The sequence below is a fragment of the Lithobates pipiens genome, unplaced genomic scaffold, assembly GCF_037356315.1.
Source record: "Lithobates pipiens isolate NorthernLeopardFrog02 unplaced genomic scaffold, aLitPip1_a1.2 Scaffold_16, whole genome shotgun sequence".
NCBI classification, from domain to species: domain Eukaryota; kingdom Metazoa; phylum Chordata; class Amphibia; order Anura; family Ranidae; genus Lithobates; species Lithobates pipiens.
In genome coordinates, this window is record NW_027507748.1 from 34,475,560 (window position 1) to 34,502,185 (window position 26,626).

A 26,626-nucleotide genomic window follows, 5' to 3' on the forward strand; every position below is an offset into this window, starting at 1 on the left:
GAAGTCCAATACACTGCAATGCAACCTTTCGCCGTGTAAATCCTTTCTGAGCATGCGCCATACTTAGTCCGTCCAACTAGCCTACTCACGAGCGGACTGTCCGCTGAAACCAAAGTACGACGGACAATATTACGGAAATTCCGAAATACTTAGTCCGCCAGACTGCACGCTGAAAAAGTCCGCTGAAGCCCACACACGAGCGGACTGTCCGCTGAAATGTGTTTCGACGGACTAAGTTGGCCAGACAGTCCGCCCGTGTGTACGCGGCTTTAGTGTCTTTTTTGGAGAAGGTAATATCAGGCTCCTTTCATAGTCTTCTTTTTGGTAGTTTTAGTCAATGGAATTGGATGATAGGTTCACATTAAGCCAACATGTTAGGAAGAAGAAGAAAGCCTCTTACTGTGAATTTGGTGTAAAGTTGGTAGGTGAGGAGGGGATTGGGTAACTCCCGGAAATAAAGCTTGCAGAGAGAGCCGACACAGTGAATGTCCTGGAGGTAGACTTCCTTCGTCAGGTCCGGACACTGATCCGAGACAAATTCCTGCCTGAAAGGACACAGTGATGGAAAGGTGGGTAAGTGACAGCAAGATGGTGCAAACCGCGCCTCCAATTTTATTTTTATTTTATTTTTTTCCCAGACAACCGCATGAAAAAATACAGAAAGTTCAAACTTTTCAGGGACACATCACCATGACAACATTAGACTGTCCATAATGTTACATTTTATTCATCCATCTAACAGTAATGCCGTATTAGAAACATTTTAGCAAGCAGAAATGTTTTAACCAATATATAGACCAGGGATATGCAATTAATGGACCTCCAGCTGTTGCAAAACTACAAGTCCCATCATGCCTCTGCCTCTGGATGTCATGCTTGTGGCTGTCAGAGTCTTGCTATGCCTCATGGGACTTGTAGTTCTGCAACAGCTGGAGGTCCACTAATTGCATATCCCTGATATAGACATTCTGTAACTAAACTGATCAAACACAAAAGCGGGAAAAATAGATAGTAGAAGGTTCCTGCACTTACCGCTTCCCGAGCTCCACCATCACTGCCCAACCAGCTGCCAAGACCCACAATTTGCACCAGGCTTGTTTCATATGTGGCAAGTGGCCTGGCACAAAGCACAAAATTGTGGGATGCAGGGGAGTGTCATGGGTATCCTATACCAAACAGCGATGGGTATTGCTCTTGGTGCCCAACAGTGGACAATGGCGGTGGGGGACCATAGGGAAGGTACATGCAGGCATCTTATGGTACACTATATGAGCAAAAGTATGTGGACTCCTCTCTAAATCATTGTGTTCAGGTTTTTCCAGTAAAGGGTATTGTTAATGGTACAGCATACAAAGCCATTCTGGAGAATTGTGCTCATCTAAACTTGTGGCAACAGTTTGGTGAAGCTTGCGCCATGATTTGATACGTTTGGGTTAGAAGAAAGTCGTGCACCCAGCCCGACCGGAGTATACATGTCCATGTAGGATGGCCTCAGACAGGCCTCTGACACGTTTAACCCTGGCCATCGGAGCTTTTTCATAGCCCTCTATGACTAAACCCTGGTGGGTTTGGCAAAACGCATCAGGGTTATGGTCTGTGGAGGAGAGCTGTCTGAGGCTGTCCTACATTGACATGTATACTTCAGTTGGGCGGCTTTCTTTTAACACTGGGAACTGTCATTGGTAAATGAGTGAGTTCATATGCTGGCACCCCCCCTCCCATTTCTGAGGGCCAGAAGGATTAGTTCTCACCTGGCTTTGAGAGGCGCTCCCAGTTCTATCTGCATTCACATTGATAAGTTTGGGGTTAAGAAACTTGTGTGGCCTCCACAGAGCCCTGACCTCAACCCTACCCTAACACTTTTGGGATGAAGTTCAATGCAGACTGCCAGCCAGGTCTTCCCCTCCAACATCAGTACTTGACCTCACACATGGTCTTTTGGCTGAATGGGCACACATTTCCACAGACACCCTCCGAAATCTTGTGGAAAGCCTTCCCAGAAGAGTGGAGGCTATCAGGACAGCCAATGGGGGGTAGAGCTGGTCCTTCTATACTGGACCCCATTATTTCAGCTAGGAGACTGGGGACAGAAATGGGACTCTTGAAATATATTTGGGCACATGCACAGTAATTCCATGGGCTGTGGCTCCCAGTGTTTAAATAAAAGTGCCCTGGGCCCCCCACCAGCTTGGTCCTGTCAGGTAGGCTTTATGTGGAATTGGAGGGGGCTTTCAGGCAGGCTCTATGAGGTCCCATGGTTTTTAATGGCTGCACTAGAGGCTGTTAAATGGTTTAAGCTCTCCTTGACCAAATTCCTGGCACATAAAAAGAAAACACTTGTCTTAGAGTCCCCTGCCCAAGCCAAACCCCTGTTACATGACTTGGATAAAGGTTCTAAAGGCTGCCCACCACCGATGACAGCTTCTGTACAGAGTGTGCCAAAAACTCTGTTAATGATATGACTGCTCAATGTCAGCTTCTGGTTAGTTCACAACAGCAGCCAATCAGAAGCAAGCTTTGAGTTATTCCCCCCCCCCCCCCACAGGGAGGTGGGAGAGATGACTGCAGGAGGATTAATAATTGGCCACCAATGTATAGAGCAGGGGTCTCCAAACTTTATTTAAAAAACGCCAGATTACTGTCCTTTAGACGTTAGGGGGGCCGGTGTGTGGCCAGCAGGAGTTGAAAATGCCCCGGTGCCAGTGAGATTAAACAATGCCTCAGGCTTAGTGCCTTGACATTGGTGGCAGTGAGAGGAAGAGTGCCCCATTGTTGGTGTCAGTGGAAGGAATTGTGCCCCATTATTGATGTCAGTGGAAGAAACAGTGTCCCATCATTGGAATCAGTGAGAGGAACAGTGCCCCATCATTGGTATCAGTGGGAGAAATAGTGTCCCATCATTGGTATCAGTGGGAGAAATAGTGTCCCATCATTGGTATCAGTGGGAGGAATGGTGCCCCTTCATTGGTATCAGTGGGAGGAATAGTGCCCCATCATTGGTATCAGTGGGAGAAATAGTGTCCCATCATTGGTATCAGTGGGAGGAATAGTGCCCCTTCATTGGTATCAGTGGAAGGAATAGTGCCCATCGTTGGTATGAGTGGGAGGAATAGTGCCCATCATTGGTATGAGTGGGAGGAATAGTGCTCCATCATTGGTGTCAGTGGGAGGAATAGTGTCCCATCATTGGTATCAGTGGGAGGAAAGATGTCCCATCATTGGTATTACTGGGAGGAATAGTACCCCATCATTGGTATCAGCGGGAGGAATAGTGCTCCATCATTGGAATCAGCGGGAGGAATAGTGCCCCATCATTGGTATCAGTGAAAGCAATAGTGTCCCATCATTGGTATCGGTGGGAGGAATAACGCCCATCATTGGTATCAGTGGGAGGAATAGTGTCCCATCATTGGTATCAGCAGGAGGAATAGTGGCCCGCATTGGTATCAGTGGAAGGAATAGTACCCATCCTTGGTATCAGTGGGAGGAATAGTGCCCCATCATTGGTATCAGTGGGAGGAATAGTGTCCCATCATTGGTATCAGCAGGAGGAATAGTGGCCCTCATTGGTATCAGTGGAAGGAATAGTACCCATCCTTGGTATCAGTGGGAGGAATAGTGCCCCATCATTGGTATCAGCAGGAGAAATAGTCCCCCATCATTGGTATCAGTGGAAGGAATAGTGCCCCGTCATTGGTATTATTCGGAGGAATAGTGCCCCATCATTGGTATCAGTGGGAGGAATAGTGCCCCATTATTGGAGTCAGTGGGAGGAATAGTGCCCCATTATTGGAGTCAGTGGGAGAAATAGTGCCTCATTATTGCCAGATAAAGGCAAGAAACGGGCCGCATTTGGCCTGCAGCCACAGTTTGGAGACCACTGGCATAGAGTTCCCTCCTCCAGGGACCTTGCAGGATGTAAGTCAATAAGTGAATGAACTCACCCGTCTCATTCAAAACTGAACTGTATTCATTTTTAGACTTTGATGCCCTGGACTAGCCGTAACTGGCACATCGCCTATATATAGCTAATGCCCATTTAACAATAATTATATGGAGTATCCATAGAGGGTATTACCATTCCCATAGCAATCAGCGTTTAACCTAAATATTGTAGTCACCTTTGAAATCTCTTACTCTAAAAATATTCAATCCCTCAAAGACTAACTGATAATAGGAATAAAACGAAAGTCAAGTTTAAAGCCCTAAAACCTTTTTTATTTTTAGACAAGGGAAAGGTAGGTATTAAATGCTACAGAAAGGCTATGTTGGCACTGTTGGGGGAGGGGAGGGGAGGGGAGGGGGGGGCTTTTACTTCATGTTCTCTCTGATATCTATTTTTGTGACATAGATGGCAATAAAAAGTTGACCCGAAGCTCCAATCATTGCCCACTCTAAAACTGGAGTTGTACTAAAATGATAGATTTATTAATAATAATAATAATAATAATAATAATAATAATAAAAAATTATATTATTATTATTATCATTTTATTATTATTATTATTAATAATAATAAATATGATGATAAAACGGAATAATTATAATGATAATGCTAATAATAAATGATAAATATTATTATTATTATATAATAAATATGATAATTAAATTGAATAAGTATAATGCTAATAATAATAATAATAAATGATATTATTATTATTATTATTACTATTATATAATAAATATGATGATGAAACGGGGTTGATGTCAATGTTTTAGTGAACTCACCTTTCTTTTCAATAAAAAGTATCTTTTTCAGAGAAAAAAAATAATTGGTAATAATAAAATAGTAAGCAGCAATATTAATAATATAATAAAATATAATTAATATAATTAGTATTATACCTAAATATTGTAGTCACCTTTGAAATCTCTTCCTCTAAAAATATTCAATCCCTCAAAGACTAACTGATAATAGGAATAAAACGAAAGTCAAGTTTAAAGCCCTAAAACCTTTTTTATTTTTAGACAAGGGAAAGGTAGGTATTAAATGCTACAGAAAGGCTATGTTGGCACTGTTGGGGGAGGGGAGGGGAGGGGAGGGGGGGGCTTTTACTTCATGTTCTCTCTGATATCTATTTTTGTGACATAGATGGCAATAAAAAGTTGACCCGAAGCTCCAATCATTGCCCACTCTAAAACTGGAGTTGTACTAAAATGATAGATTTATTAATAATAATAATAATAATAATAATAATAATAATAAAAAATGATATTATTATTATTATCATTTTATTATTATTATTATTAATAATAATAAATATGATGATAAAACGGAATAATTATAATGATAATGCTAATAATAAATGATAAATATTATTATTATTATATAATAAATATGATAATTAAATTGAATAAGTATAATGCTAATAATAATAATAATAAATGATATTATTATTATTATTATTACTATTATATAATAAATATGATGATGAAACGGGGTTGATGTCAATGTTTTAGTGAACTCACCTTTCTTTTCAATAAAAAGTATCTTTTTCAGAGAAAAAACATAATTGGTAATAATAAAATAGTAAGCAGCAATATTAATAATATAATAAAATATAATTAATATAATTAGTATTATACCTAAATATTGTAGTCACCTTTGAAATCTCTTCCTCTAAAAATATTCAATCCCTCAAAGACTAACTGATAATAGGAATAAAAAGAAAGTCAAGTTTAAAGCCCTAAAACCTTTTTTATTTTTTAGACAAGGGAAAGGTAGGTATTAAATGCTACAGAAAGGCTATGTTGGCACTGTTGGGGGAGGGGGGCTTTTACTTCATGTTCTGTCTGATATCTATTTTGTGACATAGATAGCAATAAAAAGTTGACCCGAAGCTCCAATCATTGTCCACTCTAAAATTGGAGTTGCACTAAAAATGATAGATTTATTAATAATAATAATAATAATAATAATAATAGTTAATTATATTATTATTATTATTATTATTATTATTATTATTATTATTATTATTATTATTATTATTATTATTAATAATAATAAATATGATGATAAAACTGAAAAATTATAATGATAATACTACTAATAAATATTATTATTATTATTATTATTATTATTATTATTATTATTAATAATAAATAAATATGATTATTACATTGAATAATTATAATGATAATAATAATAAAAAATTATATTATTATTATTATATAATAAATATGATGATGAAACTGGGTTGATGTCAATGTTTTAGTTTCAATAAAATGTATCTTTTTCAGAGAAAAAAAAATGTATGATGATAAAATAATATTAAGCAGCAATATTAATAATATAATAAAATATAACTAATATAATTAGTAATAATAATAATAATAATACATTGTTATTATTTTAGACAAGGGAAAGTAGGTTTTAACTGCTACAGAAAGGCTTTTTTTTTTATTACTGTCTGTGGCCCTGTTAGGGGAGGATGGCTTTTACTTCATGTTCTGTCTGACATCCATTTCGTGACATAGACAGCAATAAAATGTTGACCCGAAGCTCCAATCATTCCCTACTCTAAAACTAAAAAAAAAAAAAAAAAAGTTTTTGCTGTACTTTTTAGTACTTAAAATTACAGATTTTGTTCAGTCTTTTTTTAGATAAACACTTTTTTTTTAGAATTGTCCTTTAGTCCAGTGATTCTCAACCTCAATCCTCAAGTGCCCCCAACAGGCCATGCTTTGGGAATTTCTCTTAGATAAAATAGCTGTCCAAAATACCAAGCCATTGATTTAAAAGACCTGTGCAAGAAAAGGAAAATCTGAAAACATGGCTTATCGGGGAGAAAGGCTGTTCTAGTCTGTGTAAAGAAAAAAAAAAAAAAGAAGAAGAAAAGGCAGTTCAGGCAGCACTATCAGTATTCACCTTCAATCCCTGCAGTACTCATTTTCACCACAGGATGTCCTCAGTCTTCTGGGTTGAATGACACCCAGCATCACTCGGGCTGTAGGACTGAAGATACACTGTGAGTGCAGGGTGTCATGGACCCGTACCCTGAAGGGACATCATCAAGGTTCTCTGTATTCACTGTGTAATGGTGAATTTTAATGAACTTTAATGGCATCCCAGTCTTACTCCGTAGGGTTCAATATTGAGTTGGCCCACCCTTTGCAGCTATAACAGCTTCAACTCTTCTGGGAAGGCCGTCCACAAGGTTTAGGAGTGTGTCTATGAGAATATTTGACCATTCTTCCAGAAGTGCATTTGTGAGGTCAGGCACTGATGTAGGATGAGAAGTCCTGGCTTGCAGTCTCCGCTCTAATTCATCCAAAAGGTGTTCTATCGGGTTGAGGTCATGACTTTGTGAAGGCCAACCAAGTTCCTCCACCCAAAACTCGCTCATCCATGTCTTTATGGACCTTGCTTTGTGCACTGGTGTGCAGTCATGTTGGAACAGGAAGGAGCCACCCCCAAACTGTTCCCACAAAGTTGGGAGCATGAAATTGTCCAAAATGTCTTGGTATGCTGACGCCTTAAGAGTTCCCTTCACTGGAACTAAGGGACCAAGCCCAACCCCTGAAAAACAACCCCAACCCATAATCCCCCCTCCACCAAATGATTTGGACCTCTGCACAAAGCAAGGTCAGAACTTGTTTTAACAAACATAGGCTATCATTGCATTTTTTGTCAGTATCACAATAGAGACCCTGTGTCGGAAGTTTACAGCTATTTCAAGATTACATCCCCATTGGAGGGGTAGTAACAAAATACATTACATTTCTAGCAGGGAAATGTTTTGGTTGTATGAGCTGAAGACTTATATCCCATTTAGACACAATATTGAATGGGATATCAATTTTTTGCCTGCCCCTATACTTCCCTAGCCTGTTTATATACTACCCCAGCCTGCCCCTATACTACCCTAGCCTGTTTATATACTACCCTAGCCTGTTTATATACTACCCTAGCCTGCCCCTATACTACCCTAGCCTGTCCATATACTACCCTAGCCTGTCTATATACTACCTTAGCCTGTCCATATACTACCCTAGCCTGTCCATATACTACCCAAGCCTGTTTATATACTACCCTAGCCTGCCCCTATACTACCCTAGCCTGTCCATATACTACCCTAACCTGTCCATAACATACCCTATCCTGTCTATATACTACCCTAGCCTGCCCCTATACTACCCTAGCCTGTCCATATACTACCCTAATCTGCCCCTATACTACCCTAGCCTGTTTATATACTACCCTAGCCTGCCCCTATACTACCCTAGCCTGTTTATATATTACCCTACCCTGCCCCTATACCATAGCTCCCAACTGTCCCTGATTTGGAGCAATGTCCCTCTGTCCCTCATTCCTCCTCATTTGTCCCTCATTTTGGTCTGATCCATATAGTTGTATATAAAATGCACTTTTTATCTATCAAAAAATGTTTCCCAGTGCTAAACCTTTCATCTGAATTCTAAATTGCTGCATTTGTAAATTCCAAAAGCCAATATAAAGGAATAGTAGTGGTAAAAAAGTACTTGTGGATTTAATCAATCTTGTTTTTTTTTTGTACAATTGTATTTAAGTGGGAGTGGCAGGGGGTGTGTCCTATGCCTGCACACTTTTGCTGATAGGTGTCCCTCATTTCCCATCTCAAAAAGTTGGGAGATATGCCTGTACTACCCTAGCCTGTCTATATAGTACCATAGCCTGTCCATATACTACCAAAGCCTTTCTATATACTACCCTAGCTTGTCCCTATGCTACCCTAGCCTGGTTATATACTGCCCTAGTCTGTCTATATACTACCCTAGCCTGTGTATATACTACCCTAGCAGCCCCTATACTGCCTTAGCCTGTCCATATACTATGCATGTCACTAATGAGATGACTTCAGCAATATTCTCTGCATCGTATGAATGTGGGGTAGCGACAAATGGTGGCGCCCCCAGGAGGCGAGGCGACTTTCACTCAAGGAAAATGAGTTAAATAACATTGCGAGTCATTCAACATGGAAGAGGAGCAGCAGTGGACTGAGTCCCGGGGGGGCAGATCCAGAGAGGAGGGGAGTTATGCAGCAAGAGTGGCATTTTCTTATTTTTGCAAATGCTGGTCAACTATTAAAATAAAAAATAAAAAAATACAAATAAACTAAAATTAGATTTTACATTTATCTGATTCATTATATGAAGCTGATCCCTTTTACATGTTAACAATAATAAAAAAAAAAGAATATACAGTATTACTTAATGTTACCTTAATTTCTGTATATTTGACGTTATTCCAGACAGCCGATATATACCGTCCACAACGCCGTATGTCTCAATAAACTCCGCACAGCTCTTCAACACAAGGGGAACTGGAGAAATAAAAGCAAGAACGGTTAGTACAAGATACAAACAAAAGAGAAGTACAATATAAGTAAAAAAAAAATAATATATATATATATATATATATATATATATATATATATATATATATATAAATTATTAATTTAATTAAAATATGTGTGTCTAATGGTTTATAAACAAACACTGCATCCCCATGATTCTTTTGGACGTACTGTAAAGCGCTGTGCAAACTGTTGGTGCTATATAAATCCAGTATAATAATAATAATAGTAATAGATAAATAATATTAATAATAGCAACAACATCATTATTAATATCACATTATTATAATTATTATTATTATTATATTAATAATGATATTGTTTTTATTATTATTTTTATTATTATTATTATTATTATTATTATCATCAACATTTTATTTTTATTATTATTATTATTATTATTATTATTTATATTGATGTAGTAGAAGGTATTGTATTTTTTTTTCTTGAATGTGTACTTACCTACATGTTTACTATCTGCACTATTTTCTGTATTATTTTCTTTCTTTTTTATTTTTTTTATTTAGTATTTTGACAAAACTTTTATTAGTATTATGGAAACAAATTCCCTTACACAGTAACTGATTTTTATGTATTTGTATCATCATCAACATTTATTTTTATTTTTATTATTATTATTTATATTGATGTAGTAGAAGGTATTGCATTTTTTTTTATTCTGCAATGTGTACTTAACTACATGTTTACCAGCTGTACATTATTTTTTCATCATCAACATTTTTAAAAAATTCTTATTATTATTTATATTGATGTAGTAGAAGGTATTGTATTTTCTTATTCTTGAATGTGTACTTACCTACATGTTTACCAGCTGTACATTATTTTCTCTCTTTTTTTTTTTTATTTAGTATTTTGACAAAACTTTTATTAGTATTATGGAAACAAATTTCCTTACACAGTCACTGATTTTTATGTATTTGTATCATCATCATCCTTTTTTTTAATTTTTATTATTATTATTTATATTGATGTATTAGAAGGTATTGCATTTTCTTATTCTTGAATGTGTACTTACCTACATGTTTACCAGCTGTACATTATTTTCTCTCTTTTTTTTTATTTTTATTTTTTTATTTAGTATTTTGACAAAACTTTTATTAGTATTATGGAAACAAATTTCCTTACTCAGTCACTGATTTTTATGTATTTGTATCATCATCAACCTTTTTTGTTTTATTTTTATTATTATTATTTATATTGATGTAGTAGAAGGTATTGTATTTTTTTTTTCTGGAATGTGCACTTACCTACATGTTTACCAGCTGTACATTATTATTATTATTATTTTTATTTTTTATTTAGTATCTTGACAAATCTTTCAATAATATTATGGAAAAAAAAATTCCCTTGCATATCAGTTCTATTGTTGAAAAAATAAACACTGCATCCCCAAATATTCTTTTGGATGTACTGTAAAGCACTGTGCAAACTGCTGGTGCTATATAACCCCTGCATTATTATAATAATAATAATAAGAAGAATTATAACAATAATAATAATAATAATACTAAATACATTATTAATAATAATAATAATAATAATAATAATAATAATAATAAATGAATAAATTATTATTATTATTAATAATAATAATAATAATAATAACAATAATTATTATTATTATTATTATTATTATTATTAATAATAATAAAATAATGAATGAATTAATTAATAATAATAATAATAATATTTATTATTATTATTATTATTATTATTAATAATAATAATAATAATAATAATAATAATAATAATAATAATTAATTTAATAATAATAATAATAATATGCAAGTATCAGGAATGAAACTCCAGTGCAGTTGATCTAATAATGTTACTGCGGATGCCATATCCCATGTGACAGGCTGTCTGTAACTTGGCCTCAATCTAAGGGTAGCCAATTACCTACTTACCTACATGTTTTCCAGCTGTAAATTATTTTATTTTTTTTGTTTTTAATTTAGTATTTTGACAAATCTTTCAATAATATTATGGGAAAAAAATTCCCTTGCATATTAGTTCTATTGTTGAAAAAAATAAACACTGCATCCCCAAAGATTCTTTTGGATGTACTGTAAAGCGCTGTGCAAACTGTTGGTGCTATATAACCCCTGCATAATAATAATAATAATAATAATAATAATAATAATAATAAATACATTAATAATAATAATAATAATAATAATAATAATAATAATAATAAATTATTATTATTATTATTATTATTATTATTATTATTAATAATAATAATAATAATAATAATAATAATTATTATTATTATTAATAATAATAATAATAATAATACATGAATACATTAATTAATAATATGTATTATTATTATTATTATTTAATTAATTATTATTATTATTATTATTAATAATAATAATAATAATAATACTAAAAATATTAATAATAATAATAATAATAATAATAAATAAATTAATAATAATATTTATTATTATTATTATTATTATTATTATTATTATTATTAATTAATTAATTAAATAATAATAATAATAATATGCAAGTATCAGGAACGAAACTCCAGTGCAGTTGATCTAATAATGTTACCGGGGATGCCTCAATCTAAGGGTAGCCAATTCTTTTTCTAGTATAGGTTAGAAAATAGAATCATACTGTTTGCTATTAAGTAAAAAAAAATAAAAATAGCGTCCAGGTTTAATGCAATCTCTGAATTGCATGTTACAGTTCTATTGCTGTTATTTTGATAAAACCACCCTGATGGGAAAATGTGTGTTGTGTTTATACCGGCAAGATATAGAATATCAAACAATTTCTCAGAAAGTGCAATGCTTTCTATTAGGCTGTCACCCCGCTAAGCCATAATTCCACCCGGCACAAATATATCATTGGCTGGCTCAACGCTAACTACCACACTGAATCAATCTGTTACAATGACAGTGTATTTACCATGTACGTCAGCAGCTACTTATGTTATCAACTTTCATTACCCCTTGTCCAAAACACCTGGGGCACCCCGCCGCCGCATTCCAGTTATTCCTACCGGTCCCTGTACGCTGCTACTTCTACTGCCAGATACGGTCTAGGATGAACAGAGCCCAGCCGGGGATTATGGGAATGGAGGCAAAATCAGCCAGGATAATTCTGCAGCTTTACCCTCCTGGGGGATCATCAAATAAAAATCCACTTTGCTTGGAAAAAAAAAAAGAAAAAGAGAAGCCACTCCAAAGAATCATACATGAAAAGAATACAGATCCATATCTTTCTCCATTCAGTAAATAATGATTCAGGACTAAGCATGTCCTCTCTCAAACTCACTGCTAAAGTGGGAAGGTTAGCCTGCCGTATCACCTGAATGGTCTTAGGGTGGGTATAAGAAAATAAACATTGCCATCATCCATTAAATCCATTTTGTAATAAAACTCTTCAAAAGTATCTAAAAAAATCGAGGAGTACTTTTGAGATTGTGTACTGATGTTGGATAAGAAGACCCGAGTTGCAATCGACATTCCAATTAATCCCAAAGCAGTTCACAAGGATTAAAGTCAAGGTTCTGAGAAATGCCACTCAAGTTCCTCCACACCAAACCTATCAAATCATATCTTTATGGATGGTGTTCAGTAAGGTTGAGGTCAAGTCTCTATGGAGTTCCTCCACACCAAGCTCATCAAACCATGTCTTTATGAAAGGCATTCAGTAGGATTGAGGTCAAGTTTCTATGGAGGCCACTCAAGTTCCTCTACATCAATCTCATCAAACCATGTCTTTATAGATGGTGTTCAGTAGGGTTGAGGTCAAGTCTATGGAGGCCACTAAGGTTCCTCCACACCAAACTCAACAAACCATGTCTTTATAGATGGTGTTTAGTAGGGGTGAGGTCAAGATTATGGAGGCCACTCAGGTTCCTCCACACTAAACCCATCAAACCATGTCTTCATGGATGGTGTTTAGCAGGGTTTAGGGTCAAGTCTCTACGGAGGACACGCTAGTTCCTCCGCACCAAACCCATCAAACCATGTCTTTATGAAAGGCATTCAGTAGGGTTGTGGTCAAGTTTCTATGGAGGCCACTCAAGTTCCTCTACATCAATCTCATCAAACCATGTCTTTATAGATGGTGTTCAGTAGGGTTGAGGTCAAGTCTATGGAGCCCACTAAGGTTCCTCCACACCAAACTCATCAAACCATGTCTTTATAGATGGTGTTTAGTAGGGTTGATGTCAAGTTTATGGAGGCCACTCAGGTTCCTCCACACTAAACCCATCAAACCATGTCTTCATGGATCGTGTTTAGTAGGGTTTAGGGTCAAGTCTCTACGGAGGACACGCTAGTTCCTCCGCACCAAACCCATCAAACCATGTCTTTATGAAAGGCATTCAGTAGGGTTGAGGTCAAGTTTCTATGGAGGCCACTCAAGTTCCTCTACATCAAGCTCATCAAACCATGTCTTTATGAAAGGCATTCAGTAGGGTTGAGGTCAAGTTTCTATGGAGGCCACTCAAGTTCCTCTACATCAAGCTCATCAAACCATGTCTTTATAGATGGTGTTCAGTAGGGTTGAGGTCAAGTCTATGGAGGTCACTCAGGTTCCTCCACACCAAACCCATCAAACCATGTCTTTATGAAAGGCATTCAGTAGGGTTGAGGTCAAGTTTCTATGGAGCCCACTCAAGTTCCTCTACACCAAACTCATCAAACCATGTCTTTATAGGTGGCATTCAGTAGGTTTGAGGTCAAGTTCCTATGGAGGCCACTCAAGTTCCTTCACATCAAACTCATTAAACCATGTCTTTATGGATGGTGTTCAGTAGGGTTGAGGTTAAGTCTCTACAGAGTCGACTCAAGTTCCTCCACACCAAACCCATCAAACCATATCTTTCTGGATGGTGTTCAGTAAGGTTGAGGTCAAGTCTCTATCGAGGCACTCAAGTTTCTTCACATCAAACCATGTCTTTATGAATGGTGTTCAGTAGGGTTGAGGTCAAGTCTCCGTGCAGGACACTCAAGTTTCTACCCACCAGACTCATCAAACCATGTCTTTATGAAGCTGACTTTGTGCACAGGGGTACAGTCATGCTGGGACATAAAAGGACCTTTACCAAATTGTTACCACAACGGTTGAAGGGCACAATTATCTAAAATGTCTTTGTATGCTGTAGCATTAATAGTACCCTTCAGTGGAAACACCTGAATTCAATCATTGGTAGGGGTGTCCATAGATAGGAGTAATTCTCTACACAAATGAGGATACAGAATTTTTTTATTTATTTTTTCAAATACAGAAAGTTATTTATTTTTTGATGAATCCAATGAGATTTGAAAATAATGTTGCGTACACTCGATCGGACTTTCCGCCAACAAAACCGTGGATTTTGGTTCGAAGGTTGTTGGTTCAAACTTGTTTTACATACACACAGTCACACAAATTTTGGCCAACAATTACGAACCTGGGTGACGTACAAGACGTACGACGAGCCAAGAAAAAGAAAGATCAATAGCCAGTGCAGCTCCTTTTGCTTGATTCCCGAGCATGCGTGAACTTTCGTGCGACAGACTTGTGTACACACGATCATCGGACTTTCCGACAAAAAAGTTTTGTTGCCGGTAAATTTGAGAACCTGCCATGAAACATTTGTTGGCAGAAAGTCTAAAGCCGCGTACACACGGGCGGACTGTATGGCCTACTTAGTCCGTCATACAATCCGACGGACAGTCCGTCATACTTTCGAATGAACGGACTTGACCACACACGGATGCACAAACAGTCCGTCGAAAGCTTGCGCGATGACGTGTACAGCACGTACGACGGGACTAGAAATAGGAAGTCCAATACACAGCAATGCACCCTTCCGCCGTGTAAATCCTTTCTGAGCATGCGCCATTCTTAGTCCGTCGAACTAGCCTACTGACGAGCGGATTGTCCGCTGAAACCAAAGTATGACGGACAGAATTTCGAAAAATCCAAAATACTTAGTACGCCAGACTGCAAGCTGAAAAAGTCCGCTGAAGCCCACACACGAGCGTACTGTCCGCTGAAATGTGTTTCGACGGACTAAGTAGGCCATACAGTCCGCCCGTGTGTACGTGGCATAAGAGCAAATGTTCGATGGAGCATACACACGGGTCGGACTTTCCGACAACAAGCCCACATCCAACATTTCCCGCCGGAAAATCCGACGTGTACGCGGCATAACATTCATGGCCAACATACACATCTCTGGATTTTGGTCTCCAGCTGTGCCTGTTTGCTCCATATTGGCTCCTTATTGCACCTTGTTGACTCCACATACTCCTATTAGTAAGCTATTTCGCAAGTAAGATATTGGCAATCTGCAAGGAAGAGTAGGGACTGGCCAGAGAGGGATCACTTTGAAGGAGTTGGCCAGAATGTATATATTTTGCAAAATATGCGAAGTAAGAATTTCCTTTTTTAAGCAAAGGTTCACTACGAATATGTAATTGGAAAATCTGGTTAAACCCCTTTAGTATCCAATGTGTTGTATGTATGGAAGCCACCTAGGACCTGACAACAGACATATCTCCTGCTACAAAGTGCAGGTCTATTTTATATATATATATATATATATATATATATATATATATATATATATATATTACACTTTTTTTTCCCCTAGAGATTTTTTTTTTACTAAATAGGAGATTTTGTGTTATTTATATTTTACAAAAGTAGAAGCCTCCTAGTACGGTTGTTGCAAGCACTTGTTATATGATCCTCACATCATCTCTTTGGCCTTGTCTCTGTGTTGTTATGCATTTTTTTTATTTTCTGAAGAGTAATAATCCATTCACAGAGCACCAGATGAACCGAGCAATCTTCTGTCTTTTTGGCCAAAAACACACTTCATTTTATTGTGCGCCGTGTTGGCGGGACTGCGGCCTCCATCACCTAGGCTGCGTCCAGCACGGTACTACATTTCTTCTATCCCGGGACCCCTCTGTTGGGAAGGTGGCCCAGAACCACAGACACGCTGGATGTATTTCTGTACGTAGGAGACCTCACGGGAGATGTCAGCTGGTCCTGTTCCCTTTGTCTGATGCAGAAAACACCCGGGGCACATCTGTATCATCTGATATCCGAAAGATTGTAAACAGCAGCTGCGGCAACCTCGAAAAAAACAAACATCTGAGGTGTCGCATCAGCTGACCGAACTGACTTCCCCCTGTGACCGGCTGTTATCTAAAGAACCGACAATTTAGGCATTTTGCAATTCAGAATGAATGCCCCCCCCCCATCCTCTGAATCCTCCCAGCACAAATGCCCACCCCCACTCTCCCAAAAAAAAAAAAATCACCCCTCCTAGCAAAATATCTCTACCCTTCAATTTTACCTTCCTAGCAGAAATGCCCCCCCCCCCAATCATCTTTACTAGCACAAATCCCCACTCCTAACACAATTCCCCCCCCCCAAGCATATCACCTTTTCTAACACAGACACCCCAAATACCCCCTCCGAGCACAAATCCTATTCCTCCAACCCCCCCCTTCCAACACTAATCCCCCTAAATCACCACTCCTAGCACCCCCCCCCCCACAAATTTTTCCTAATAGAACAGTTCTTACCCCCTGCTGCCTCCCGCAACAAATTCCCCTCCGCTCCAATCTTCTAAGGCCCCTTTCACACTGGGGTGGTGCGGGCGTCGGCGGTAAAGCGCCGCTATTTTTAGTGGCGCTTTACCGCCGTTTTAGCGGCGGTATGCGGCCGCTAGCGGGGCAGTTTTAACCCCCGATAGTAGTCGAAAAAGGGTTAAAACCGCCCGCTTTGCCAGTGGTTTAGCCGCGCTGCCCCATTGATTTCAATTGGTAGGAGCGGTTTAGGAGCAGTGAATACACGGCTCCTTCACCGCTCCAAAGATGCGGCTAGCAGCACTTTTTTCAACGTCCTGCTAGCGCACCGCTCCAGTGTGAAAGCCCTCCAGCTTTCACATTTGAGTGAAAGGGCCTGAAAACCGCCCCAGTGTGAAAGGGCCCTTACGGTGCCCTCCACCTCACATGAAACCACAGTGCCCAGGGCAGCCAGCCCTCCTGCCCACCCCTTGTTCCGGTCCTGAGGACAAGTCACGAGGAAAGGGGCATGTATTTCAGAGATGTAAACCTTGACATAAGCTCTAAAGCTAACCTCTTAGTTTGCTCAGTATGAACGCAGTGCGGGGTCACTTTAAGGTGGACTGACCTTCTAAAAGCAAGAGGGTCTGCTAGGAAATTCAGCCCTGGTTACATTTTAATTGCTTCTTTATGAGGCCCATTGAATCCCTCTTGTGATTTCCCAATGGAAAGCAGATGGACCGTGTGAAGCAACGTTTCATTGTAAAAACAGACCCGAGACCAAGTGATGGAAAAAAAACACCAGATGATATCGCTGACCACAGCTGGTGGGTGGTACAATACTCCCATGGTTCTCAGTCATTCCAGACTGTGATCAGAACAAGATGAACCGGCTGTAGAGAAGACTTCAGGCCGAGGTTCACACTGGTAGGACAAACACTGTGATATTGGGGGCTCATGTCGCAATGACGTGTGAAAATCAATGTTTCCCTATGGGAGCCGTCTTAACTGGTCCGACATAAGTCGGTCCGACTTTGAAAATGCTCCCTGCACTACTTTGGTCCAACTTTGATCCTACTTCAGCCCAATGAATACCACTGAAGTCGGATCAAAGTCGGATCGCCGTCTTAACTGATCTGACTTGTACTCTGCAGATCTTGAAGGGGAACTCCAAGCCAAATTTAAATTTTTAAAATAAAAAAGCGTCATGGTTCCCCCCAAAATCCATACCAGATTCTTATTCGAGCACACAGCCCGGCAGGTCAGGAAAGGGGGTGGGGACGAGCGAGCGCCCCCCCCCTCTACTGAACCGTACCAGGCCGCATGCTCTCAACTTGGGGGGGGGGTGGTTGGTGCTTTGAGGCAGGGGGGCCCTGCGACCTCCACCCAAAAGCACCTTGTCCCCATGTTGACAAGGATCAAAAGAGTGAGAAGATAGCGGAGAAGACGCCGCAGAGGTAGAAGACAGCAGACAGAGGGAGAAGAACGGGAGAGGGCTAGAAGACATCAGCGGAGAGCGGAGAAGACTTGGAGGGGGGAGAAGAACCGGCAGAGACAGAAGACAACAGAAGGAGGGGGCCGAAGAGCCGAAGAGGGGAGAAGAAGATGTAAGAGACGCCAAAGCTGCCTTCGTAAATTAATTTAAAAACCTGTGTTTTATTTTTGACACTTTTTTTTTTTAGGTGAATGGGTAGGGGTACAATGTACCCAACACTCATTCACATAGGGTGGGGGGGCCAGGATCTGGAGGCCCCCTTGTTAAAGGGGGCTTCCAGATTCCGATAAGTTCCCTGCCCGCAGACCCCGACAACCAACGGCCAGGGTTGTCGGGAAGAGGCCCTTGTCCTCATCAACATGGGGACAAGGTGCTTTGAGGTAGGGGGGCCCCCCTTCCCCAAAGCACCCACCCCCCCCATGTTAAGGGCATGTGACCTGGTACGGTTCAGGAGGGGGGGGGCGCTTATTCGTCCCCACCCCCTTTCCTGACCTGCCAGGCTGTGTACTCGGATAAGGGTCTGGTATAGATTTTTTTTAACATTTTGTGTGGAGTCGGGATCAAAGTCGGATCCCTGTTCATTGAAGTCGGACTTCAAGTCGCAGGGCAAAGTCAGACCCAAAGTGGTACAACTGTGGTGTCGTACCAGTGTGAACCCGGCCTTAGAGTTTTGGTGGACCTGAACACGGCAATGGCCCCGAATCCTAAAACCGATCCATAGAGGTCCGATCATCATGTACTGTACTATGCATTGTAATATGTTGCATTTTTTCATACTAATCAAAAGTGAATGGTCGGCCTTAATGCAGCGCACCTCAACGTGCAAAAATGTGCACGTTAGTAACCTTAACTATCTGGGTTTTGGGCCTTTTTCTCCAAAAATTCCCGAGAGTCCCAGAGCGTATGTTTCAGAAATGTCTCAGTTAATGATATCTTTTTGGTTTTGTAGTCTATCCTAATGTATTATGTGTCATTTTCACATATGAATACATACTGTGTTTGTTTGCTTCTTTGAATTTTTTTTTTTTTTTAAAAAGGGCATTTTCCTGTAATTTTTCCCAACACGATGTTTAACCACTTGACTTCCATGCTTTTTTTTTTTTTTTTTACACTTTTGTGTCAGTAAAAAAAAAAATCAGCATTTTTTTTCTAGAAAATTAGTTAGAACCCCCAAACATTATATATATATATATTTTTTTTTGAAGTAGAGGCCCTACCTAGAGAATAAATTGGTGGGTTTTGCAATTTTTTTATGTCAAACGGTATTTGCGGAGTGGTTTTTCAAACACAAAATTTTTATAAATTGATACCAAACGTGTAATGCTTTAAAACTGCGCACGCCTATACAATGGGGACAAATTAAATAAATGACCTTTAAAACCTTTCCAGGTTACCACTTTAGATGTACAGAGGAGTTCCGGTGCCAGAATATCTGATGTTCGCGGTGATACTGTGTGTGGGACGATCGCTGTTTGGACACGGTACTTAAAGTTTTTAATTTCTTTTAGATTTTATTTCTTTTTCAAATCTTTTCTTTTCCATAACAATAAAAAAATAAAAATAAAAAAAATACAACAAAACAAACAAAAAAAAACACAACCAAAATGTCCTTCCCTCCCTCTCTTCTATGTTCCCTTTCTTACTCAATTAAACCAATAAAATTAAAAACACATTTAGTTTGTTATCTAGTGTTCCAAAAAAAAAAAAAAAAAAGCAGAAGTATACCAGGGCAACTGGCACCAAAAAAAAAAAAAAAAAGAAAAGAAAAGGCTGTATAAGGCAGATCAGCCTGCTCTTCAGGTGCTACTTACCAGTCCCCGAGGTTGGGAGGATTGGGTAAAGCCCAGCAGGAAGCTGTTAGCTTACGAGCCATAATGGGCACTACAGCAAAGGAAAGGACACACACCCACCAGGGTTCAAAGAGCGCTGCTCAACCCGATATGCATCGAAAAAAGGAAGAAAAACTCCCCCAGGTGGGGTTTATTGGCAGGAGACGTATAACTTTAAATTGTTGTTTTTTTATTTTTTTTTATTAGTCATTTATTTATTTATTTTTACACTTTTACTTTAAATTATTTGTTTTTTTTTATCACTTGTATTGCTGTCACAAGGAATGTAAATTTCCTTGTGACAGTAGTAGGCAGTGACAGGCAGGGCTGGCACAAGGGGTGGGCAGGAGGGAAAGCTGCCCTGGGCACTGCAGTGTCATGTGAGGTGGAAGGGCACCATGAGGAGATTGAGGGTAAGGAAATTGTGTATGGAAGGGGAATTTGGAGAAAGGGTGGCAGGGGGTGAGAATTGTTCTAGGAAGAGAATTTTGGGGAGGTGTGCTAAGGGTGGTGATGATTGGGGGAGGGGAGGATTTGTGTTGGTGGTGGTGGGGGGGGGGGGGTGAAGAGGATTTGTGCTAGGAGGAGGAATTTGGGAAGGGGGTTATGCTAGAAAAAGTAAATATGGTGTGTGTGTGTGTGGGGGGGGGGGGGGGGTTGCGCTAAGATTGGAATTTTTTTTTGGGGGGGGGATTTGTGCTAGTGGAGATGATTGGGGGTATATGTTGTAGGAGTGGGGGGGGATTTGTGTTTTAAGGGGAAATGTAAGGGGTAGGTGGGAGAAGTTGGGGGGGGGGATTTTGCAGTTTGATGGAGAGGATTTGTGCTCGAATGTGAAATTTAAGGGGTAGATGATTAAGGGAGAAGCTTTTTGTTGGGGGGGGGGGATTTGAGCTGGGGGCATATGGGGAGAGAGAGAATTTGAGTTGGGGGGCAAAGATTTGTGCCAGACGGGGAGATTTTAGCAGGGGGTGGGTTTGCACTGGGAGGAAGGGGGATTTATACTTGGGGGTAAGCATGCAGATTAGTGCTCGATATTTTTTTAGGGGGGGGGATTTTGCTGACACATAATCATACATCTTTGGGGGGGGGGTGCAATTTGGCATGTCGTCCTAGGCTCTAGATGATCTTTTCCCACCACTGGTGACATTGACAAGTACTTTTTATGGAGAGATCTGGTATCCCCTTAACTGCACTTAAAAGTGTTCAAAACAACAAGAACAGTGTTTTTGAATGCTTTCAATTTTTAAAAATGGCGCCATTGACATCCGAGTAAACCGGAAGTAATGTCAGCAGTCGCGTTGCTAGGGGGTGGCTTTTGGGGCTATAGCCCCAAATTTGGGGCCCATAGCCCGAGCCTCTGCAGGGGTCTCCAAGGGGAGGGAGAGGCTCTCTGTTGACCCTGATGCAAGGGGGGAGGCTCTCTGGGGACCCTGATTTAAGAAGGAGGCTCTCTGAGGACCCTAATGTAAGGGGGGCTCTCTAGGAACCCTGATGTAAGTGGGAGGCTCTCTGGGGACCCTGATGTAGTGAGGTGGCTCTCTGGGGACCCTGATGTAAGGGGGGGCTCTCTCTTTTGTAGACCTAGGTAACACCCCTGTCATAACATCTGGGTTTCCATATCGGAGAGCCGTTCAAACCCAATCTCAGATGCACTGGCGGGGGGGGGGGGGGATTTGCCTCTGAAAGTAGATTACCCCCCACTGCTTCAACCTCCTCTGTACTGCACTCCTCCATCACCGATTCACACGCACCCCCCTCCCTCCTACCCCTATCCCCAGCCCCTCTACCCCCAAATGGCCATGATGGCAATAAGATAGGAACCCCCCAGTGACGAAACGTGTCAGGGAATGACTACGCAGCAACTGGAAGTGACGTTAATGCCAGATACGGATGGGGGTGCTGAGATAGTTGGGAGATGACTGTTGACTAATGCCTGACGCCAGGAGATTATGATTGGCTCTCTATGGAGCCGGTTCACACATCTCCACTGCGGCTCCGGTGATTTGCACAGGAGCCCTGTGTGTCTTTTGGTCAGTTTCAGGTCCAAAGCCAGCCACAAATTCGGGCTGAAATCGAACCTGAAACGGTGAACGGGGGATGCACCGGACCCCCCGCTGTGAGCCGGTTGCGGCGATAGTGTGAACCCAACCTGAATAAATAGAATGTGAACTGGTTTACTGGTTTTATATAAGGAAGTGGAGCCCTTTTTTCTTTTTCACAATTTTTTTTTTTTTTTTAAGGATTGATTTGAATGCAATGTGGGTAATAGTCCCGTTATTTCACTATTTTACACATTAACCACTTGCCGACCAGCACACGCAGATATACTGCGGCAGGTTGGCAGAGATGCGGCTATTCGCCCAGGCGCAGTACGGGGCTGAGTGCATTTTTATAGCACCGATCGATGTAATATCCTCACTCGTCCCCAAAAAGCACCACTTAGGGTCAGATTTGTCTAGTAAAAACAATTAAAAAATAAATAAAAATCCATAAATCTATCCCACAGTTTGTAGACACGATAACTTTTGCGTAAACCAATCTATATACAATGATTGCAATTCTTTTTTTTTTTTTTTAACCAAAAATATGTAGAAGAATACATATCAGCCTAAACTGATGAATAAATCAGTTTATATATATATATATATATATATATATATATATATATATATATATATATATAAAAACATACATTTTATTTTTATTTTTTTGGATATGTATTATAACAGAAAGGAAAAAAATATGTTTTTATTTATATTTTTTTCAAAATTATCGCCCTTAGTTTGTTTATAGCGCAAAAAATAAAAACCACAGAGGTGATCAAATACCACCAAAGGAAAAATTATATTTATGGGGAAAAAAAGTATGTACATTTTGTTTGGGTACAACCAGGGCCAGATTAAGAACATCGTGGGCCTGGTGCTGAGGATTTTGGTGGGGCCTTTTATAAACAATAAATAAATAAAAATGCTAACTATTTTTTGTTATAACAAATTAAATTAAAGAGAGAGAGGGAGGATGAGAGAGAGAGAGAAAGGGGATGAAAGAGGTGTGAGGGGTAAGGGAGGGAGGATGAGAGAGAAAGGGGGGGGGGGGGGATGGGAGAGAGAGGATGCGCAAGAGCATGGGTGGGAATGACATCAACGCAGCCTGGCCAAGGCAAATGACGGAAGGCACAGAACCCAGAAGGAAGACCGGGTGAAGATGGAAGTGCCCGGGCCCCGCCGGACTGATCACAGCACAGCACTGGAGGGCTCAGTCTGACAATTTAAGTGTACCCTAATGTGCTAATATGCTGGGCATACTTGTACATTATGGCATAACCTACCCCAGGGCCTCTAAAAAGTAGTAATGTTAGAAAAGTTTACTACCACTTTACTATCACCGGAGCCTCTCATGGGGCCCCTACTGACCCTGTGGCCCTTGGGCAGTGCCTAAGTACATGGTTGTCAACATTTCAAAAATATTTTCAGGGACGCTTTTTTTACAAGTGCTATATTTAGAGTAGCTGACACCCCCCGTGTTCCTCTATATATCACAATAGTAATTATAAAATGAAATAAGTACTAATAATGGGGCAGAACAAATATGAGGACTGTGAGATTTCCTTTAGTTGAACTGACAAAAGTGCCCATTCTAGAGCTGGTAACATTGAGGATATTCAGTATAATTTTAAAGAACAGTTTTTATGGGTAAGAGGCATAGGCATAGGGGAGGAGTATGGATGGTATAAAGGTGGGAAGTACGTGCAAGTGAGGGAGAGGAATGTGGAGGGTCTAACAGGGGGCCCTATGTACATGAGAGGAGTGTGGAGGGTATGGCAGAAGGCACTATGTACAGGAGAGGAGTGTGAAGGGTAAGACAGTGGGCAGTATGCACAGCAGAGGAGTGTAGAGGGTATGACATTGGGCACTATGTATAAGAGAAGAGTGTGGAGGGTATGACAGTGGGCACTATGTATGGGAGAGAAGTGTGGAGAGTAGGACAGTAAGCAGTAATTACAGGAGAGGAGTGTGGAGGGAGGGTATGACGGTGGACACTATGTATAGGAGAGGAGTATGGAGGGTATGACAGTTAGTAGTATGTACAGGAGAGGAGTGTGGAGGGTATGACAGTGGGCACTAGGTATAGGAGAGGAGTGTGGAGGGTATGACAGTGGGCATTATGTATAGGAGAGGAGTATGGAGGGTATGACAGTGAGTAGTATGTACAGGAGAGGAGTGTGGAGGGTATAACAGTGGGCACTATGTATAGGAGAGAAGTGGTGGAGGTATGACAGTGGGCACTATGTATAAGAGAGGAGTGTGGAGGGTATGACAGTGAGTAGTATGTACAGGAGAGGAGTATGGAGGGTATGGCGGTGGGCACTATGTATAGGAGAGGAGTGTGGAAGGTATGGCGGTGGGCACTATGTATAGGAGAGGAGTGTGGAGGGTATGGCGGTGGGCACTATGAATAGGAGAGGAGTGAGGAGGGTACAACAGTGGACACTATGTACAGGAGAGAAGTGTATGGCAGCGGGCACTATGTACAGGTGAGGAGTGTGTAGGATATGACAGCGGGCATTATGTATAGGAGAGAAGTGTGGAGAGTATGACAGTGGGCACTATGTACAGGAGAGAAGTGTGGAAAGTATGACAGTGGGCACTATGTATAGGAGAGAAGTGTGGAGAGTATGACAGTGGGCACTATGTATAGGAGAGAAGTGTGGAGAGTATGACAGTGGGCACTATGTATAGGAGAGAAGTGTGGAGAGTATGACAGTGGGCACTATGTATAGGAGAGGAGGATGAAGTAATCTGGGAAGGAAAAATGTAAAGGTTTGTGGAAGGATGTTTAGGGACTTGCGTAGTGGTTAAGCGGGCCAGACATGGATTGAAATTACACCAATTAAGCAGAGACCAGCCATAGTCGATCTATGTATGGGCTAGCTGGTTTTACACAAGTCAACCTATTAACCGACTTGAGTGCAACCAGCCTGTCAGGTTTTCTCCAAAACAATCAGTGCTGCCAGCTATAGTTAGCAACACTAATCATTGTATTCACTGGCAGAACACAATAACACTGCGGGAGTGATCGCCCCATTCACAGGTCAGCGGGTGAGAGGGTGTGTGGGGACAGGCGGGGGAGAGATACTAGTCAGTCCCTGGGTAGGCACTGGTTAGTATCAGAGCCAGATACACACAGGTTACATACGCCATGATCGTTAGAGCGAGAGCAATAATTCTAGCACTAGACCTCCTCTGTAACTCTAAACATGTAACCTGTAAAAAAATGTAAAGCATGGCTTAATACACAACAAAAAATCGTGATAACTTTAGTGTTTTTTTTTTTTATGAATGAAACAGTTTCTTTCCAACATAAAAAGTTGCAAAGACCACCATTTTATTCCATAGGGTGTCGGCTAAAACAATATATAATGTTTGAGGGTTCTGAGTAATTTTCTAGCATAAAAAAAATGATGATTTTTACATGTAGGAGAGAAGTCTCAGAATGGGCCTGGTTGCCAAGGGGTTAATTATCATAAGTAATATACAAATAATTATTATAAGCTCTGTGAGGTCATCCTCTCAGTCTGCTGCAGAGTGTTCCAGTTTGTATTTATACTGCCGCTCTGTATGTAGCTTCTGACAGGCTGCGCAAGGAGACCTGTATCTCCAGAACCATAGATGATAGCAGCCCCATATTATAACCAGTGCTGGAGTGGGTCTTCAGCTACCTACCCCCCAAATGTGGAGTCACTGTGACTCCTGATCACCGAGCTACAATCCTCGAAGTCGATCTTTTTTTTTTTTTTTTTGTTTTTTTTTGGGGATTTTTAGTTTTTTGGGCAAATGGGCCTATCTGGAGAAAGGGGCCTGGAGCTTCAGCTCCAATAGCCCCTATGTTAATCCGGCCCTGGGTACAACGTCACACGACCGCACAATTGTCAGTTAAAATAACGCAGTGCCGTATCGCGAAAAATGCTCTGGTCATTAAGGGGCAAATCCTTTCCGGGGCTGAAGTGGTTAAACTAGAATTTGGTCGGGTTGACAATGAGCATTTTTTTTTTTTTTTTTTGAGGAAAGACCAGATCTAGACCCCTCAAGCAGCTCTACAGCAACAGGTCACTTCTAATAATGGTCTATTGCTGTCAGCAATTGGGCAGCAATAGGCCACCGAAGCAGGCAGTGATCTATTGCTGTAGGGAGGGGCTGAGCTGAGCTGAAACAGGTAAGAACTGCAACAGGGTTTCCCAGTGACTTTCTGTATCCAGGGCCAATCACTCAATTGCGATTACATGCAAAAGGCTGCAATTAGCTGTGGGCAACCAAAAGCCTCCCATTGTTTTCAATGAGGCTGCCTCCCGCTGCTAATCTGCGTGAACCCCCATGGAGGTGGGGCTGGGGGGGGGTGGGGGTGGGT

General features: G+C 40.3%; 1 protein-coding gene across 1 annotated transcript in view; it reads right to left on the minus strand.

The window, feature by feature from the left end:
- Window positions 1-26,626, minus strand: part of ARHGAP31 (Rho GTPase activating protein 31) — a 324,984-nt gene that overhangs the window by 144,058 nt on the left and 154,300 nt on the right. Inside the window, exons 2-3 of the mRNA XM_077479714.1 lie at window positions 9,200-9,302; window positions 401-545 (exon numbers count right to left, since the gene is read on the minus strand). Of these exons, the coding sequence (XP_077335840.1) occupies window positions 401-545; window positions 9,200-9,302 (248 nt within the window). The remainder of the gene's footprint in view (window positions 1-400; window positions 546-9,199; window positions 9,303-26,626) is intronic.